The 20,700-nt window shown below is 30.6% G+C and overlaps 1 protein-coding gene across 10 annotated transcripts in view; it reads left to right on the plus strand.

Annotated features, from left to right (window-relative positions):
* The window catches only part of pros (homeobox protein prospero), a 266,338-nt gene that overhangs the window by 236,887 nt on the left and 8,751 nt on the right, over nt 1–20,700 (plus strand). For 5 of the 10 annotated variants that reach the window (XM_081730957.1, XM_081730956.1, XM_081730954.1 and 2 more), the window contains exons 5-6: nt 14,178–14,337; nt 19,076–19,105. In XM_081730957.1, the coding sequence (XP_081587083.1) occupies nt 14,178–14,337; nt 19,076–19,105 (190 nt within the window). The remainder of the gene's footprint in view (nt 1–14,177; nt 14,338–19,075; nt 19,106–20,700) is intronic. The other 5 variants (XM_081730959.1, XM_081730962.1, XM_081730960.1 and 2 more) reach the window with 3 other exon arrangements.

Consider the following 20,700-nt stretch of genomic DNA (forward strand, 5'->3'; position numbering starts at 1 on the left):
CAGAACAGTATGTGTTACAACCGAGAATTCAACTCAGGCTTCCTCCCTCTCCCTCCATCAAAAGAAGAATGCTATAACTATTTATCTACATGGGCAGAAAAGTGAAAAATCTATATTTCACAAACGAAATACTCTTAAACAAGTAAACTTTTCTGTAGTACCTGTAACATTATTCGTACATTCTTGAGAACTATTAAAGGAATTTCGATCTGACGAGAAAAGTTGATAGAAAATACTCGTAGTATTGGCAGAATTATTTCATGGTTGTTAAAAATAAATAAATAAAATTAAAAAAAAAAAAACTGTCTCCATGGTCACCATTGAATTTGTCGTCGACATTCTCGCCCACATCGACTCCTTCGCTGAGATTTTGGCCACCATCGATTTCTAAGTCGTCCATATTGACCTTTACGCTTTCCACTCAATCATCTTGGATCTTATCGACCTTGCACCTCATTGACTTTCTTACCGACCTCCTTCCCTCCTTTAGGACCTTAAAGTATGTTCTGTCCTTTGATTTGAAGTTAAAACTATAAAAAACCAGCACCAGTTTGAAAGTATAAAAAGATGATACATAATTCTTAAGACTTTCATGTGATGCTTGCTTTACGTTTCAAAAAAATATATAATTTTTCTTGACCGTTTTTATAAAATAGTTTACATTTTACAATACTGTCTTTTTCTGTGTAAAGATTATATACAGTATTTCATTTCTTTTTTTAAAAGTATACAAGTAACCAAGTATTTCTTTATTTTACAACATTTTAGCATCAAGTAGCCTAATCTCTTAGGAGTTCTCTGTGTTTCTTCCTTCCTAACATCGCGAATGAATGAATGTAAATTTTATATATATATATATATAATACATAGGTGAAATACACGTGCTTATCTACATTCAGAAAGTATTTGACTACTTCCACAAATTTCTGGGTGTTCTTATTCTTCTCTCTTTTTTCTTTCTTTAATTTTGGAGAAAAAAAAATTAAAAATATGCTTCCATCTTAGTTGCTTCATTTCCTAGTATTCAATGCAAGGATTTCTTTTGCTTCACTTTTTATTCTCTCTCTCTCTCTCTCTTTGCACAAAAAAAGGCAAATACTGAGAGCATGTAAACTTTTTCACTGCTTGGATAAATTACGTAATTTACAGGATTTACTCGTCCCACTCCCTTCAAAAAGAAAATCGAACGTTCTGTACTTATACTTCTGTCCTAGTCACTTTTTAAAATGTACTTTCTTACAACTTTTTACTAATCTCTCCCTTTAACCTTTTCCAACTTCTTTCAATATATATGGCTTTCTCCCAGAACTTGAGGCCTTTCATTAAAAAATTAAAAAAAAAAGTTAATAATAATAATTTGAGGTTCTTTCCAGAAATAAATGTGTATGAGTATACATATATCTACACACACACATGTACATATATATAAATGAAAGCAGAAAAGGCTTGACGAACTACTTACCTTTGCTCATACGGTTTGTACCTTGCTTCTTTCCCTGTACTTCTATATGTTTCTCTTTCTCTCGTTTCTTTTCTGTTCACTTACACATACACATACACACAGAAACAGAGTTTTTAATTCTTGTCTTTCTTCTATGGGAAACAGGAACCAGCAGCAGAATTGCGAAGTCAGTAGTCACTTAATTAAAAATTACTTAATTACGGTCTTGGCTCTAATTAGCGAACATACCCCTCCTCTCTCTCTCTCTCTTTCTCTTCGTATTTTTTTAAAACTCGTTTTAGTCCCTTGACGGTAGTTTCGTCTTCACCTCACCTCTTCATCATCATGTACCTTTTCTCTTTTCTACGTCTATTTTTTATTTTTCATCCTCTTCTTTTCCTCTCTTCCTCCATACATGCACTCGCTTAAACAAGAAGTATGAAAATAAAAAAAAATAAAAAAAAAACAAGAAAGAAGTAAAGTTACTTCCCAGCATCATCCTCGCAGAAATCCATCCGTATTTTGCAAGACATATATATCACATCATCGTATCTACGTACCTTTCTCTTATTTTCTTCACGATTTTCTTCTTCTTCTTCTTCTTCTTCTTCTTCTTCTTCTTCACGTAACATTTCCTCATTCTTCTTCCCTTTACCTTCCCTAGCTATTTTCTTTCTTTCGTAAAAGAAAAAGTTTTGTGGCTTTAATTACGAATCTTAACATACTTTTTTAATTACCTTTCATTCTTCTTTAAAATGCAGCAAATCCTTTACGTAAAGAGGGTACATGTGTACTAGATTTTCCCCTGTAAATTGTGAATATTACGGATACTGGTCGATAGGTTAGCTCGGTATATTTTTCTTAGTTACAATTGAATTGAAGATTTTATCAAGAGAAGGAAAGGAATGAAAGTGAAATCTTGATGCTGTGGTACTTGTCTGTATAAGTTGATCATGAAAATTGACACTGTAAAGCCATGGATTGCATAGGTCTCCTATAAAATATTTTGCATTACTTCCATCTTTTAAGTTGATCTGAGCCATTACTTTTAAATACAATAAAAAAAAAAACAAAAAAAAAAAAATGTAACTCTCGTACTTCCCAAGACTGTCAAATAGACAGCCTGAGGAAGGCACTGTTGAGCTGACGAAATATTACAAAAAATTGTGTTTTTATTGTGTTTAGAAGTCTTGGCTCAAAGATACTTACACAATACATTAGAAACTTGATATCTGATGGAAACAAAAGAGCAGTCTAAGATAGTACTTTCTTGTAGCTAAATGTTTAATATTTGTTTGTCATTGGCGCGAGAGATTCGGGTTCGATGCCCAGTGGTAGAGCAGAAGTGGTTTAGTTGACCATGTCAAATTGTAAGTAAAACTTATTTATATAGCTTACTGCTGCAAAGAAGACTTCAATAAATCAATCAGTCTGTTTAAAAAAAAAAAAAAAAAAAAAAGCGAAGACAAGAATTTAGAGATATAATCCTACAAAAATTGAAACTAAAACAATTAGTCAATAGTTTAAACTACTTTCTACAGTAAATTTCTCTTCTTCAAACTTGAATATTTACATATGAACTGTTTACTAACAATACCCTTTTTACACTTAAGAATGAAAACGAGCTCAAATAAATGAAACTGTCAGTTAACATTTCATCTATCTTTAAGTTTCTCCTCTACGAACTTACTATTAATAAAAGTTACTGTTTACTGACAATATTTGAAAAGTACACTTGAAAAGTTGTTTGACTTGCTAAAACTTCATTGAAGGCAAACAGAATTAACTTGAACAGGAGCACAGTAGAAAACTAACATTATTTTTTGCATATTTTATGTATGAGAGCATACTTACATTGTAACATTTCATAAGGGAAAAGGAGGAGATAGTTTTCAGGTTTCAAGAACAGGAGAAATATTAGAGAAAATAGATAAATACATGTCAATTGAGATGTAGTTAACCTATTTACAAAAGATTCCATTTTTACTTGTATTACTGGATTTTGAAAGGAAAAGCCTTCTTTTAATTTAATTAAATCAAATATTCTACCGTACTTATTCCATAAAACGTTACAAATGTAAGGATTCAAACTGAATTCTTACATTGTATTTAAGCTCCCTGGTATATACATGTATATAGTACACTTGATCCACATTCTACTCTTTTTTCATTTGTTTCGTAAATGAATATTTTTTTTAAAAAATCTTCCTAGTGTATCTCTCAAATCGATTCATATATGTCAAAACATAATATTATAAAACAATTTGCAGATCTTCATGCAATGATATATAAGTTTCACTTAAGAAATAACACTTTTAAAAAATCATTAAAAAATCATCTCTTGAAAGAGTTTGTTTTCTTAATTCTCTGTATGTTAAGAGCCAAAAGGCAAAGAATAGGTCTTTATAATGAAATTTCTTTCATTATTTCTTTATTCGTGTATCTTTCTTTATATTTCTGCATAGGAAAATCTTCACTTCTCTTCTTTCAGTGCATGTGCGTGTAATGGTAGTGGTTCTGAGAAAGCTTAATTTAACACGCACGCAACTGCATTTCAACTCCGTTGACATTCTTCATCCCCCCCGCATACACATTGCGGGATAAAATGCCTAGATTTCAGAGAAGAAAAGACAGAAGGAGGGAACTCCACTTTTGTCTTGACCTCCTTAGGACACCTCGTCCATTACATACCTTCTTCCTTCTCTCTCTCTCTCTTTCATTTACCCCCTTCTCCCACTAACGGACTAATCACCTTCATTAGCCTAATTACCTTCGGCAAGCCAGGCAAGAACGACAATACCTTGCCACGACTCCGCACCCCATGAATCCCTTCCGTCTTCAAGTTGTTGTTCTCTTCTCCTCCCGCCTGCTTGCGACTTCTCATTCCCCTACTCTCACATTTTCTCCTCTTGAATGATTTTTGTCCTGCATGCACTTCGAGACTCCAATAGACAAAGCATCTTCGTCTCATCTTCGCTTTTACAACACCTAATATTATATTAATATCCCCCTATCAGTTTGAAGATTATATATGCAAACTCATTCATATATGTAAGAAATTTTATTTTATTACGTACCGTTTGACAAGTATCCATCAAATCTGTAATCGATTTTGATTATTCAGCTCACTCTTCTTCTATCAATATCATCGCATCTGTAGCAGATACTGTTGAAAGAATATTCACCACGAGATATAAAAGACTAGCATATTTGTGACTAATGTTACCCATGAGACGAAATTTGGAGCTGTAATGTCTCGAAAAGGGGTCATGAAAGTGCTATCTTGTCTCTAAAAGTATACGTATTTCTATTGGAAGAGCTCTGATCCGTCTCATGTTATCATGAAGATTTTATCTCATCTCGTCTCACGGACAGCACTATTTGTGACAGACTTCTATACGTCAAATATTTAAAATTAATTATAAAATATAAAGTGGACAGAACGGTTTATAACTTATTTAAATCAAGACAAACTGAAAGAAATTATCTTTTATTTAAACCGTACATTTCTTTTCGCATATGAGCAAAGTTGTGAGTAATACTACAACGTGAAAAGAACGCAGAGAGAAATATTGATTTCTCAGGTTCTGATGGGGGAAATAAAATCTAAGTCTCCCATATGTTAAGCGGATACTTGGTTAATCACTAGGAAGATGTAACATGATTAAGTTTTCTAATTGTGATATTTATTCCCTACGTTTGAATTAATCTTTCTGTTTCTTTTGTAATTTGCTATAGAGATAACATATATGAATAGATAATAATTTAACATATGAAAATATTGGCCACATTTTGCAGATACTACATATTTCCTTCACTTTCTAAATTTTTGACGTCCTTAATTGTCTTCAGTTATTCATTAAAATTCAAGAAAAGTGTGAGTGGGCCTTAATACTTGTTTTATTTTAATATAAACTCTAAAAAACGGCATTCTCACCTTTTGGAAAAAAAAGTTTTAAACTTCATACAAATAGTGCTAATATATATATACACTTGAAGAATGAATCTGGTTTCATTTTACACCCTATTGGGATACTTCTCCTTCTTTTTCTTCTTCTAATATTCAATCTTTATCCAATATTAACGAACAATTCAAGAAGAGACGAGATAGATACATTCTTGCGTGCTTTTAGACGGATATTTACTTTCATGTCATCACGATGACAGTTGAGGCTCACGAATGCTTTGAGAGTGAATGTCCAAAATCTTTTCATGAGTTAAAAACAAAAAGTCGCACTAAAATAAGATACAATTTGTACCACCAACAAGCAAAGATTTCACCAGAGGTGGAACAAACAATTTCCTTTCAAGATCTTGGATCAATATTTTAATTAACACTTTATGTCTGTTTTGGACTATGTGTAATCTTGCAGATTTCATAAGACCCGTGAGAAGTTTCTACTTTTTTTTTCTTCTTGTTTGATGAATTTCCTTAGCACGACTCATTATGAGAGGAAACAACAACAACAAAAAAAAAAAGTTAAAAATAGCCAGAAGTTCTGTTCTAAAATCTACATTGCTTATTAGATTGAGTAAGTGTCTCATCATTACCTTTGTGTTCGTGATTCCATGCAAGAGCGTCTTTCTGCAAAAGCAAAAGTAGCCTGTTCATCTCACACGATACTCTCTACCTACTGTTTTTGTCTCAGAACGGTGGTTGTTCATTACATTTCTCCGGTGGTAGTTTCATTGGCGCCACTGTGTTTTGCACTCAATCTATTTCCTCTTGCGTTTTGCTTGCAACCTTATATATATACATACACATGAGAGTGTATGTATGCAATGAGGGTCATCTCTTGTTTCGAAGACGAATTGAATACAGCAGGCGTTCTCTTGGTTTTCCCATAATTCCACTGACCCCTGTCCGCTGGATAGAGAAGATCTTTCTCACTCAAACTCCTTCTCAGTTCTCTCACTCTCTCTCTTTCTCTTTATATTTTCTCAGTTGGTGTCTACGTTTTACGCATTTACCTTAATTAGTAAGCTCATGAAGCGTTTCGTTACAAGAGATACACCCACAATGCACTGCAGGAGAGCTACCTAGTAGATGGTCTGAGTGATTTTACTTCAATTTTGCGTCATGAACCAACTTGTTTTTGCTTTCCTTTTCCTCTGTGTGTTTTAATGCTATCATCAGAATACACCTGAATATTGATTTTCTCAGAAGTACAGAGAGATCACACAAATCTTTTATCTGATCAATTTTAATGGGAGAATTGAGTGTTCGTTAGTCTTTCTTCTGAACTGATTCCATTTCACAGTCGAAATATTGCTGCTAATGTGTGTGTTTGTGGACTAGTAGATTAGGGCATTCAGTCCCCACGGTTTCCAAGTCCAGATTCGAATTCGGACAAAAGGTGTGGTCAGCTTGAATGTAAATGGGAGCGTAGCCAAATTCAGTCATTTCTACGCGAAATTTAAAATTCCTAGCCCTTGGTATAAATAAACAAATAAAAATTAAATTAAATAAAAGAAATATTAGAAATACGTTTCTTTTAACTGCACAATTAAAATTAAAGAACATTAATTTTGGTGAGAATATATGAGCTTCAAAACTGTATTAAACTGTAAATCTATGTCTTACATAGACTCGATATGACAAAGAGATACTGAGCTTCAAATAAAAGAAAGACATTTATTAAATTTTCTTCTGCACTTAGAAAAAAGTCTTGTCTATAAAAAACTGAAATAAATACAAGATATCAAATGAATGAAATAGAATAATAAGAAACAGAGGTAAAAATGGAGTCAAAAAATAATTGAATGATAACACAATAGAAGTTGGCTAATAAATTCATCGACATTAAAGTATTTGTTATCACATAAAGAAATATGTACGTAGAACAAATTTCTTTGCATCGAAACAATATTTTACAGTTAAAGAGTGGTCTACCTACATATTACTTACTTAGTTTTAAGGTAACAGTAATAGCTAATTGGATTTATGTTATTAGCTGAGAAGACAAAATTTTTCTACTTAAGTATAAGATGATTAATGTTTTCAGCACAAGAAAACAGCATGATTACAAGTAATACGAATATATATATATATATATATATATATATATATATATATATATATATATATATATATATATATATATATATATATATATATATTATTGTAGGGAGAGAAACTACATCATTTACAAAAGATAGATAGCTGAACCTTTTTTTTTCTCAAGTTGACGTTTATTTATTTGTGCACGAACACATCTTCATGTGAAGATCATAAAGAGTGAGAAAGAAAGACACTATGAGATTTTTTTTTTGGTAAAATTTTTTGCTCTCACATTTTGCTAAAGAAGTTACTGTTGAAAACCGAAAGAACATTCTCAATATCTCGGAAATAATTTAGTGGAAGAGAAAGCGCAAGACTTTATATTCCCACAGGCAGAGCAAAGCAAAAGTCGCCACAGAGTCTGAAGTCTCTTCAGAAACCTTGGAACTTAACCAGAGACGGTAAACAGTCACGACATAAGATGAAGAAGAAGATGATGATGATGATGAAGAAGAAGAAGTACTAGAAAACAGAGTAGTCTGTGAATTCATTACGGAAGTGGTAAGAGGGCAACAGTTGACCCAGTAGGTTATAATTATTATTCCCTAGAATCCTTCACGAATCAACAAAGAGAATAATAAATAAATGGAACCTTCATATTCTTCAACAACGCGAACGGTTGGAGGAAGAAGATACGATTTTTTATTCTCTTACCGTTGAAAGAAAAAACCCGTTGGAAAGCTTGCTGTCTTTAGAGCTAAAATTATTATTCAAAACTCTTTGCAAAGACCATTATGCCGCAGGGACAGAAAAGAATATAAAAGGACTTGCAGCAAAATAGTCTCGTAAAATATGCACTGATCTACTGTTTAATACTAACATTTTGAAAATAATCTTGCTTTTTAGAGGAAATATACTAACACCCTTTAACAAAACAAAATCCATGCGATAACGAAACTCTTTCTTCTACCAGGATAATTAAAAAGTCAATATTTCCTTGCAAAATTTAAAATTCAAGCAAACAATATTTCTGTGAATCAATATTGTGATTATGAATGAATTAGAATTATACATAAAAATAATGCATTTTATTTAATGAAGTATTTAATTAGCAATCTATGAGTCTTCGCAAATTATACAAAATTTCGAAAGAATTAATTTCAAAATGACTGTATGAAGAGAGAATTTCATAATATTTCTTTATGGGTAAATAAGGAAACAAACCTAAATATAACTAACTAACTTTATAAGTTATTTAAAATAAGCATGAAGTTAATTTACAATTGAAGAACAATGATAAGAAATAAATATAGGTCCATTATTTTATATTCAAAGTTACGCAGTTTTATATGAATGAAATTTTGTGCTTTAGAGATTGAAATCTACATATTCTGACACATAGTTTTTTGAAATTAAGGTTAACTTCGTTATTGAATACTTAAACAAACAAACAAACAAACAAACAAAAAAGCTATAGAATAGTATATACATATATTCAGTATATTATCAAGTTTCGGTTCTATTATGAAAATTATTTGATGTAGAAAGAAGAACCTATACACGGAGGGACGAAGTGTGCATAATTTTATAATTTAAAAGCCCTCCAATACACGTACGTAGCAACAAAAACACGCGTGCCTTGGAAGCAGACGCTTGATGCTGAGGCATAGTAAGATGCTTTTTAAAAAAATCACGCACGCGTCCTACTACAACCACTACTATTTCAACAGGTGTGATAAGCTTGAGCTCCAACTAAGTAGCGTCTCTTAGTTCCTCATTCTCTTTCCTCTGAGAAATATCTCTTGTATTGTCGCTCTTTTCAGTTTTTTTTTTTTTTATTTTTTTAAAATCTTGTTCAGTCCCTAGCGCATTTCTCGTCGTTCTTGTCCGTGCATATATACATAAATATATATATGTGTGTGAAGTTGATTCATAAAAATTCGATAGGAAAAATCTTTCTGAAAGGATGACACAGCGTGCATTATTGGACTGAGGCGTATACTGAAAGAAAGAAGGGGCAAGAAGAGGATGAAAGTGGGGAGCGGGATGTTGGGTATAGAAAGGGAAAGTAAAAATCTTCTCTTCTTTTCTATTTCAACCCTCTTTTTGCTTTTGTCTAGAACTACAATAGTATCCTCTCCTGGGACTCCCAAGACATTAAAAATACCCAGACCATCTGTTTGGGCAAAAACCTTTAACTGGTAGCTAGATGCTATAGCTAAGAGTGCCATATGGCCTGTTGGTGCTAAGAAGGCAACGCTGCTTCTACTATACTTCTGCAACACGAAAGCCCCTAAAGTTGTCAGACAAGAAAAGAAAGAACGAGAAGGACGCTATTGCAAACTTTTCCTATGCAAAAGATCTGGTTAGAAACCACAATAGCCAGGTGTAGAGTTGCTCTTACGCGTGCCCTGATATGTAAAATAGCTTCTACTTTTTAAAGAACGTGGCACTGTCACTGAATATGTCATTATTTTTCTTTTAAATATTGAAAGATCAGAGCTACGTTATTTCTATCTTTTTTAAATGTGGATGCGTATTTCACATTAGGTCATTTACTTATAAGTAAAAATCTTACTTTTTTTTTTTTTTTTTTTTTACTATTTCCAAATAACATGAAACGAATTATGTTATTTGTATTGTTAACGGACAACTGTATGATATTCTGGATTCAATCATCACTAGTGGTACAGAGTAAAAGATTTGAATATGTTTGAATCAATAAATAGGTCCACTGTAGTAGGGGGTATAAATTAAGATCATAAATATTGTGGTACGTACACAAAGAATGAAAAAATGCACGACTGCACTGTGAGTCGAACTCGGGTCTCTGGCTTATCGTGCCAATGAGTTAACCACTAAGTTACCCAGTCCACTCCCAGAGTTTGAATCACGGCCCATTTTTTAACCACCCTTTGTTTATCACTGAATTCGCACCTGAAGAAGAATTGGTGTAGTATAAATTTGACAATCATCTCAATTGGCAATATAATATAGGCCAGCGTTTCCCGACCGGTGTGCCGCGGCACACTGGTGTGCCGCGAATGGGTCGCTGGTGTGCCGCCAGGAAATCGAAATAAAATTATTAATTCTATAGGAACCAAATTGCAAGACATAGGGGAAAATGTATATTTGTATTTCACATTACTATGAACCTCTACTATAAAACTACAATTTTAGGTTTCATACTGTGTTGTTGGAAAACGTATTTATCATTGTCATGACCATTATTGCTTCTTTATTGTTGCAGACTATTTCGTAACTTGAAATTTTAACATATCATTAACTAAATTCAACAAAGCAAACATGCATACAAATTACCTACATTTGTGTTTTAAAGGTACAGGAGATTTGTTTATTTGTTCGTTATTTAGTGATCTTCCTTTTTAGTGAAAGATTAGATACAGTTTTCGAAAGAGAAAGTGGATTTTTAAAAACCCGAGTCCTATATTTCATTGCAATTGTTTTCTATTTTAAAATTAGAATGAAAAATAAGTATAATGATTTACCACGGGAGAAAACCAGTGATCGAGCTTTCTTCTCTCTAAGAAGAAGATCAGTAATCACAGAAAAATACCAAGGTACTTTATATTTACAAATAATAATATTAATATATATATATATATATATATATATATATATATATATATATAATATGGGTGTGCCGCGAGAATTCAAATTACACCTGTAGTGTGCCGCAAGTTGAAAAAGGTTGGGAAACGCTGATATAGGCTTATAAATATTTTATTCTGGTAATCAAATTTATCGTTTTTTTTTGTTTTTTTTAACACAGTATGCGTTTCTTGTACGGTTGTGAGAGAGAAACAAGCAACTTTATTAAATAAACAATTCTCCGAAAAACGAATAACATTCTGGATTATTAAAGAATTAAAGCATTAAATCAAATTTAGCTATCATTTTCTATTATTTTAGTTATTGTATTATGAAGTATATACATTTTAGCCAAAATCTACAATATCATTAGAGCCTTAACGGAAAAAAATATTTAAATTTGAGACATGTAATAATCGATAGATCTTTACAAGCTGAACAAAATGATATGGGTGAAAAGCAAATCCTCATGCGAACTTTTCGAAAAAAAATGCGAAATTTGATTTGATTTTGATTTTAGTGTCCCTTTCAGCAGCGAATCTACAATGAGACATGGACTTACAGCTTAACGTGGGATCCGAACAACATGAGCTCCCACAGGGAATCGAACCCAGATCTTTCATGTCAAAGGCGCGTATGCTAACCGCTTAGCCACGAGGAAACTTACGTAGGAGAAGAGAAAAATATTTATTTTCTGGAAACCAAAAATGTAATGCCATAATGATAGCCCATCACCTATTATACGATACAACTAATACAAAAGTACATTACTTCATCAAGGTTTTCGTTATGGTTCTAGCAAGACGACAGTGCACATAGTATGGTGTAATGAGTTATAGCCCGAAGTTATGATTAACTCTTATACTTTGTTTTTGTTTAATGAGTTGAGTTTAACGCCCCTTTCAGCAGCGAGGCTATATGAGACGAGACCTACTGATTAACGTGGAATCCGAACCACATGAGCTCACACCGGGAATTGAACTCGGGTCTCCTACGCCAAAGGCGTTGTTTTTGTTTAAGTATAATACTGTTGAAAGATGAGCCATATATCAATCAACAGATCAAAGCTGAACAAAATATGATGCCTGTGGGCATATTTTCATGCGTAATTTTTGAGAAATTCGAGAAAAATTATTTTTTATGGCGCTAAAATTATGTCATTTGTAACCAATAATAATTATATAGCTTTTAGAGCTTTTATTCTGCTCAAACATATTGTTTATTTATTTATTTATTTAGTGTATATGTTTTTTTCTTTTAAAAAATACTTTTAAATAGTAGATGGTATTTATTGTCTTCTATGGGTGATACATATACTCCTAATAGTGATGTAAGTGCCATTTGTAAGTAAAAGTATAAAGATGGAAATTTCCCATCAGGCAATATACAAGTATCAACGATTGAGGACTTTTTTCATTATACTCCTTCTCCATTCTATTGCAGTCTGGTCGATGTTTCTTCCCTTCTTGTAACAATTTCCCCCTGTTTTGTATAAAATATTGGAAGGTACTTTTATAAACAGTGATATTAGATTTTGGAAATTGCTTCACCCCGTCCTCCATCTAGTTCCTTCGCCAGTTGTCTTATAGTGTCTTTCCAAACTCCTTCTTCTTCCTCTTTCTTTTTACATCCTTCCTTCCTTCTTTGCTTGCCTAGTTTTCCTTTCTTTATTTCTAGAGATTGCTTACTTACTTACTTTCTACAGTCTAACGAATTTTAGGTTGCTTTGTTCTAATGTTTGAAGTCGAAGGATTCAGACCATTAATTTTGTAGCCCTAATTGCTTGAAACTAATTAATAGGGAGGGGCTAATTATGACTTTCTAAATTACTCAAAGGAAACGGAAAAGGACACAAAAATAAAAGAGTAAAGAGCCAAAGTAAGAAAAAAAGGAAATAAGGAAGAAAATTTTCCCAAAATCGAAAAAGTATCTATTCCAAAAATCAAGAAGAGAAAGATTTTTAGTCGAACTCTCTTAAAATAAAAGAAAGGCAAAGGTCTGTCTTTTTCTTGAAGCTGAAATTTTTGCTCTCTGTCTCCTACACACACACACACACACACACACCCACACACACGTTCTCTCTCTGCTTCTTCTATTTTTCCTCTTTTATATATATATAGAATCTGAAGAGGAGAGAGAGAGAGAAAGATAATGAAACGAAGAAAACATCCAAGTAAGAACACTTCCCTTACCACCGCCTCCTCTACAAGTAAAAAGAAGGGAATATTCTTAGTATTAATACGAAAAGTAGCTGTTAAGACCCTTTTCTCGGACTTTTTTTTCACTCTGATTAGTTGTTTTCCACGAACTTGTATCGATCGATCAATATATATATATATATATATATATATATATATATATATATATATATATATATATATATATATATATATATATATATATATATATATATATATATAAGTATTTGATTTTTAGCTTTTAAAAACTGAATCATTATATAACTTTACAGAGCAAAACACAGAAAGAAATTTGCGTGAGAAAAAAGTTTTTTTTTTTCGGTACGTAACTGATAGCCTTAGTAAGAGATACGCCTTTTTCATTTTGTTTCATCAGAAGAAAAGCAATTTTCTTTTACTTTTTCCGCTGTGTAAATTCTTAGACATAGTGTTTTTTTTTAAATACTCATTCTCTTTTTTTCTTCTTTCATTCATTATTTGTTTATTTGTTTGTTTTTGTGTTTTTGTTTGTTAATCAAAAAGCTTTGGGAGTAACATGGATTTAATTAAACAGGGATCAACCTTTGTGTTTCAAGGGCTGTTAATTATTTGTCGAAATTCTGATTGAACAAGAAAATAAATGAGTATTAAAGAAAAAGAGACAAAAAAAAAAACTATTGAAAGAAGAATTGTACCGCGCAAGAAGTTTCTTATATATATATATATATATATATATATTATTTTAATGATCAATCGTTTGAAGTAGTTTTCTTAAGTCAACTAAGCAGAAATACTTCTTAAAAAATCAGACATTGGTATGTACTGTAGGAGGCAACTCTTTAACGCGTGTATTATTATTATATACAGTATAGTTCACTTTAATTTGCCTGTAATTATTTGTTTAGAATCTTTCTAACAGTAGTATTTGTCTCTGATTTTTTTGCAGGGAGTTCTACTACATCCAGATGGAAAAATATGCGCGGCAGGCGATCAGCGAAGGCGTGAAGAGCGCTGATGACTTACACGTGACGGCCGATTCAGAAATTTACCGAGTGCTCAACCTCCACTACAACAGGAATAACCACATAGAGGTATGGGGACCACAGGTGCGCAGTTTTTCCAACTCCACCGGGAAATTGATCCAGGAAAACTAGAAATTTTCCTATCAGTTTCCATTCTTTCTATTTTTTTAAAATTTAAATTTATTTTTTACATGTATTAGATGATTCTGATAAGAATATTTGACGAAAGTGTTGTAAATTACGCAATGTTACGATTGAATAAGGATGTACCGATTCTGCATATATAGTTATAATGCACATATATTCAAACGGTTTGATAAAAATAAAAATAATTAACTTAGAAAAATGTATTTTGTAAGCAAGACAACTGAAAAGAGAGCTTAAAGTGAAATTGTAGTGATTTTACTGCAATAAAGAATTTACTTACTATTAATTTACAATTAATTTACTTTACAGTTGCTGATAGTAGATTGTCTTTGCAGAGATAATATATTAGTTAATATATTTGATACTTACCTTGTTTAAATTGAAGATCTATCTTTTAAGTACATAAAGATGCTAAGTACTTATTGTTCTTAATTCTTTCTCTTGTAAAGAAATTTTCCAATCATTAGTTAATTGTAGTAACTTCTTCAAGAATTAGGAAGTTTAAAAAAAAATGTTTAATTTGTTCTGTTTACCTTTGAACTTTGCTGAGTTTCTTTACGACAAAACAAGTTAAAAGCAGTGAATATATCTTACTATGTCTTTCGTATGCGTTCGTTAATATGATATACCAGCCCGTTGATCTTTCTGCAAATATCGTTGGAAGTAATCAAATAACGTAATATCGTTGGAGATTGGAATCCGCACATCCTTATTAAATCTTTAAAATAAGTTTTAAACTTGAGTATATTATTTGTATATTTTTAATTACTGTCATGGCAAAGTCGCATATGTATAGCTGTTGTCATTTCAATGTCAGGCACAAATGTATATCGCATTTACACACCATTTTCGTTCCTATAATATCAAATGAAATTACCAATGATAAATGTTTAATATTTAAGACGAATATATAACCAATGCTTCCCATTAGTGTCAAAGATATTCAAATGACAATTGCTATATAAGCCAATAGTTATAGCTTTATGAACTTACACTGGACAAACTTCGCTAGAGTGGATGTTGGTTTCTCTTAAAATAACGTTGCTTTTTAAAATATATATATTTTAAGCAAAAAAACATAGATCGTTATTCGATACGTCCCTTTTTTTGTTGATTTTTAGTCAGCTTATTTTACTTTTTTTTCTAATCCTCCCATCTCTTCTTCCCTCCCAATCTTCTCTTATTGTTATTATTATGATTATGCTTATTACGTGCATTTTCTGCTTTTCTTCTAAACGCAGGTGGTAGAAAAAAAATTAAAATAATCTCTCCAACTTTTACTTTGCAATATTCATAAATAAATTTAATGTCCATTTATAACAAACACATTAAAGATTATAACTTTCTAGTTTCGTTAAAAATTTAAATCAAAGTGCTGAAGGACTTTTGAAAGTTTAAGACAGAGAGTTATCAGAGCAGTCAAATCTTATCTCGCGATGAAAACTGAATTAGTATGTAAAAACAATAATCCTTGTCCAGGAACATTTCTCGAAAACATATATTAAGATATAAATGTTACTCCATAGAGACAATATCTAATCTTCAATTTCCCTGTTTTCACAAAGATGATTCACTTAGCTGGCTGTAAAATTATGTAAATTGATCTCAAATGTTAGCAACATAGACTTTTAAAAAACTAATGTATTTACACAATACTAATACATTTACAGCAATATTAATGCGTTTACACATAGTCGCTTCCTTAAACTCCATTTAACGTAATTTACATGTGCGATGAGAAGATGTTTGGAATAATTATAAAATAGAAACTTTAGTTTCCAATTGTAATTTACTACGTAGTAAAATTGTATTACAGAAGTACCAGCAAAGTTTCAAAATTAACCAGTAAACATTACAGATACTTGGAGATGATCACAGATATAATGTTTTCAAATTACATGGAATTCAACACAATAACTACATTATTTAGATTGCAGCATTTCTCGCGTAACAAACTAACATGTTATTGCTCACGCAATGTTGTAATATACTACGCTTTTTCAATTGTTTAGGATGGCTCTTGTGCAGAATTCCTTGGTAGTTATTTTCTTATATCTTCAGAATTACAAATTGATGCACATCAATATAGCTGAGTGGCCAAATAATGTAATGGACTTGCAAAACACTTTAAAAAATGACGAAGTTTAAAAACCTTTCTTCGTCACTCACACTCCATCGTAGTGAGTGAACGTAATTAAGGAAAGCCCAGTGCTTGAAGGTTTGATCAATAATCAACCATTCTTTGCATCCATTGTTGGCCCAGCTGCTGTAATTAAACACAGAGCACGTGAATGAAAAGACAAAGAAGACGACTTTGTATGCAACGGTGCACTGCACGCACATTAATGTCGCTTCTGTTATATTGCATTTTTTTTTTCAGTAGTGATTAAATCGCTAAAGTGTACTCTCAGCAAAATCTATGAAACGTACGTAACCAATATTTATACATGTCAAAGAATCTCCTAAAACAATTTGTCATTATTTTAAGCTATAATTATTACTTGAAAAGAGAGAAGAGAAAACCAAATCTAATTGTTAGAAACAGAACACATTGTTTATATGAATTAGGAGAGTTACTAATCGGAAACTCTTTTACCAAGTAAGAATTTAGAAAAACAATGGACAATTTAGAAAAACAAGATTAGATTTTATCTAATTTTAATATTAAGGACAATCCTAAAATATATTTTTAAGTAAATCCGTATATATATATATATATATATATATATATATATATATATATATATATATATATATATATATATATATATATATATAAAAGAAGGTAAATCTGATGCAGTTTAAAACTTGTTATCTTATTAGAAATGCATCTAATATTTTAAGGAGACACATATTTGAGGTCAAACTGCATATTAGATAAAGTAACTTGAATTATTTATCAATTCAACTTTTACTTCATAATCTTCTCATTTGTAAATGCAGTCTATAATTCTTTTAAGACAATATGAAACATGATGATAGGTTTAAACGATCCTTTGAAACATGATCTTGGAAGTCAAAAGTGTCTAAATAGTTTTGCATGACAAATTTCTCCAGAAACTCTAAGGAAATAAATTACATCTCCTTGAAATTATAAGCAGAAGCTGCTCATTTTCTTAGATCAAAGCGATAGAATAAGAAGTATGAACATGAGAATTGTCTTTTCTTTTCTACTTGAACCACGTTACAACAGGTGTTTTCGTGACTAAGCAGAGAATCTCTTCTTTGAATTTTATATACTAAAGAAGGTATAATTCAGGATTTCCTTTTATGGATAATTCTCTTGAAGAATAAGAGATAAAACTCAAATAACTCAAATTGAGAATTCAACGACCAAATTAGGATATCATTAAAAAAAATATTCTTTTGTGTGGACAAGTATCACACACTTGAAAAAGTAACTGATTACTGTTCAGTAGAAGTCAAAATCAATTCTATAACGCATGAAATCAGTGTATTTTCTCCGTACATGTAAAGTACTAAACATGTAGTTGTTAGTTTTATTATTATGACTATCATTATAAATACTACAGGCAATTTACATGATTATAAGTACTACAGAAATACGTTTAATTAAGAAATCTCCATCATGGCCACCAAGTTAGTCCGAAATTTGATTGGGACCCAGTCATTATGTTGAACATCAAACAATATAAGTAAATAATCAAACTGATTTTTTTTTAAATTGTAAATTTTTATATCTCGACTTGACACGATTCATTTAAGATGTTACTACAAGATGAATTTACATAATTAGGTAAAGTATGTCATTATGATGTGATTAATAAGTTCACAGATATAAACTTTTATAATAAACCAAATTATGCAGTACAAGACACTTAATAAATCTTCAAACTTTTGTTCATCCCTCTAATTTCTTCATAAGGGAACCAACTGTATTGAAATTATTTTTAACAATAATAATAATAATAATAATAATAATAATAATAATAATAATAATAATAATAATAATAATAATAATAATAATAATAATAATAATAATAATAATAAAATCACAGTTTAAGTATATATATAAAATCAAAAGAGCAATTATATAAGAAGAAATTCATATTATCAATTTGAATATAAGCGTTTTCCACTGCGAGCTAATATTTTCCTCACATTAGTTCTTGCTTAGTCAAAGAAATAGTTTAGAGAAATGTGCATTATAAATATGCAGTCTGTATATACACTACGAATTAGTGAAAATAAAAAAGATTAAATTCATTCAAACTTCTCCAGCCAACATTCTAAAATCAGAGGAAAAAACAAACGAAATATAAACAACGCAGAATTTGCGTTTCTGATTAAACAATATTTTCAGAGTGACTTCAAAAAATCACTACATCAAATGCAAGTATTAACGATTCTACCATCTGCTACTTGTACTGATTTATCTAAAGCATATAATGCACTAGAATAAAATAATGTAACTGCCACATCTTATTCAGATATCATTTCTCTCGTCTTTTCTTCTTACGTTTTTTTATGTTCTAAACCTGATTTTTTAACTTTTTCTGTTCATGTATGTATGTGAATATTTATATATATAATTTTTTTAAAACAAACATTCTTTCTTTTGTTTCTGTTTCAATTTTTTCAATTTTTAAATAATTTCTTTTCTTCTGTTGTATTTCGTTTCTCTCATTCGCTTGCCTGTTTGCTTCTTTTTCAGGGAAAATCTGTGGACGGAAACATATTTAAGGTGCGTTATCCCCTGTAACTTTTTGTTTTTACATACAGTATACTAAAAAAAAGAAAAAAAGAAACAAAAACTAATAGAGCCACAAGAAAGAAACTGCCAAATGTTTTTGTAGCGTGTTAAGAATGTGACTTTGAAAAGCATATGTTTTATGATTACGTACTTATTACAAAACGAATTCTTAGTAGTTTTTTTTTTTTTAAAAAAAGATACTATAATGTAGAATCATGTTCAATAGAGTTTGATCCAAGTTCTTAACCAAATCGGTAAGCAAACAGCAATTAAAAGAAAATGTATATATTTATAAATATATATTTGTGCAGTTTTGCAAACGAACACAAATTTCAAAACAATTATGAGAAGGATCTGTAATTGAGCATGATTGTACAGTATTTAGAGTTCAGTATGATCTTATATTACATTACTTTAAATTGTATGTATGTATATAACAATTTGAGAATTTCAATTTTCATGTTTTCTTATCACAGTTCTTTAAATATGTTATTGCTTCAAAGAATCAGTGAATTTCTTTTTTTTCTTTTTTCTTTTTTTTTTAACAAATTGATCTGAATAATTTGATATTTTGAAAATAATAGTAGCTTAAAATAATCAAAATTTAGTACTGCAGGTAACTCTTACATTCGCGTACCAAAAAAAATTTCAATACGTTATAAACAAATCAAAACTACTATCAATTTTTAACTGACTTGAAATGAAAAAGATTCTGAAATCAACTCGTTTGCACGTATGTTGCGGGTATGTTACGCGTAAGTTCATCATAGGTGTACCAACTTTGATGATTTTTTTTTTAAAAAAAGGAATATATCTTACCCGTGGTTCCATATAAATTTCTTTAGGGACTAGTGGTAATCTTTGGAGCTAGACCATTGTTTCAACAGATTTTTGTTGAAAACAGTTTTGTAATTATATGAGTACATATTATGGCTTCAAGATTAAATTGCTGCTAGAAAGTATTGTATAAAAATAGATGTAAATGTTCGAAAGAGTTATTATTATTATTATTATTATTATTATTATTATTATTATTATTATTATTATTATTATTATATTAATGTATTATTTAGAAAATTTCACTGGTTCTTATGCTTAGAGCTTTATTTATCGTTGTTTGTATAAATATGACTAATCTTACTTAAGTTTTTCCTACTTTCTTGGTATCAACCTGTTAATTTTGAATCTAACTTTTTTTTTTCAATTAGCAATATTATTTTTCGTCTTTAGCTTTGTCTACCAATGCTGATTAATGTAGATTGTTTAATTAAACCTGATTAATATGCTTCTTTTCTCATTTTTTTTAAAATTGACTTTCTGCACCTAGTCATGTAATATTGTGTATTAATATATAGTTGTTACATATTTTAAAAAATTCACCCTTATAATCTTTCTTCTGAATTTGTTACGTTTATGTTTTGATCTTTTGCCTTCTTCACGTTTTTAAATTTAGAATTGTATGAGAGAGTGGAAATATTTTTGATAATAGAACTGAATAACGTTCCAACTGTCATCTAATTTTAAAAAAAATAACATTCAGTATTTATAATTTCAAAAAAGAAAAAAGAACTTGCGACTATTTGTGC

Source organism: Thermobia domestica, chromosome 11 (assembly GCF_964235325.1).
Source record: "Thermobia domestica chromosome 11, izTheDome1.hap1.1, whole genome shotgun sequence".
In the NCBI taxonomy this organism is placed as follows: Eukaryota; Metazoa; Arthropoda; class Insecta; order Zygentoma; family Lepismatidae; genus Thermobia; species Thermobia domestica.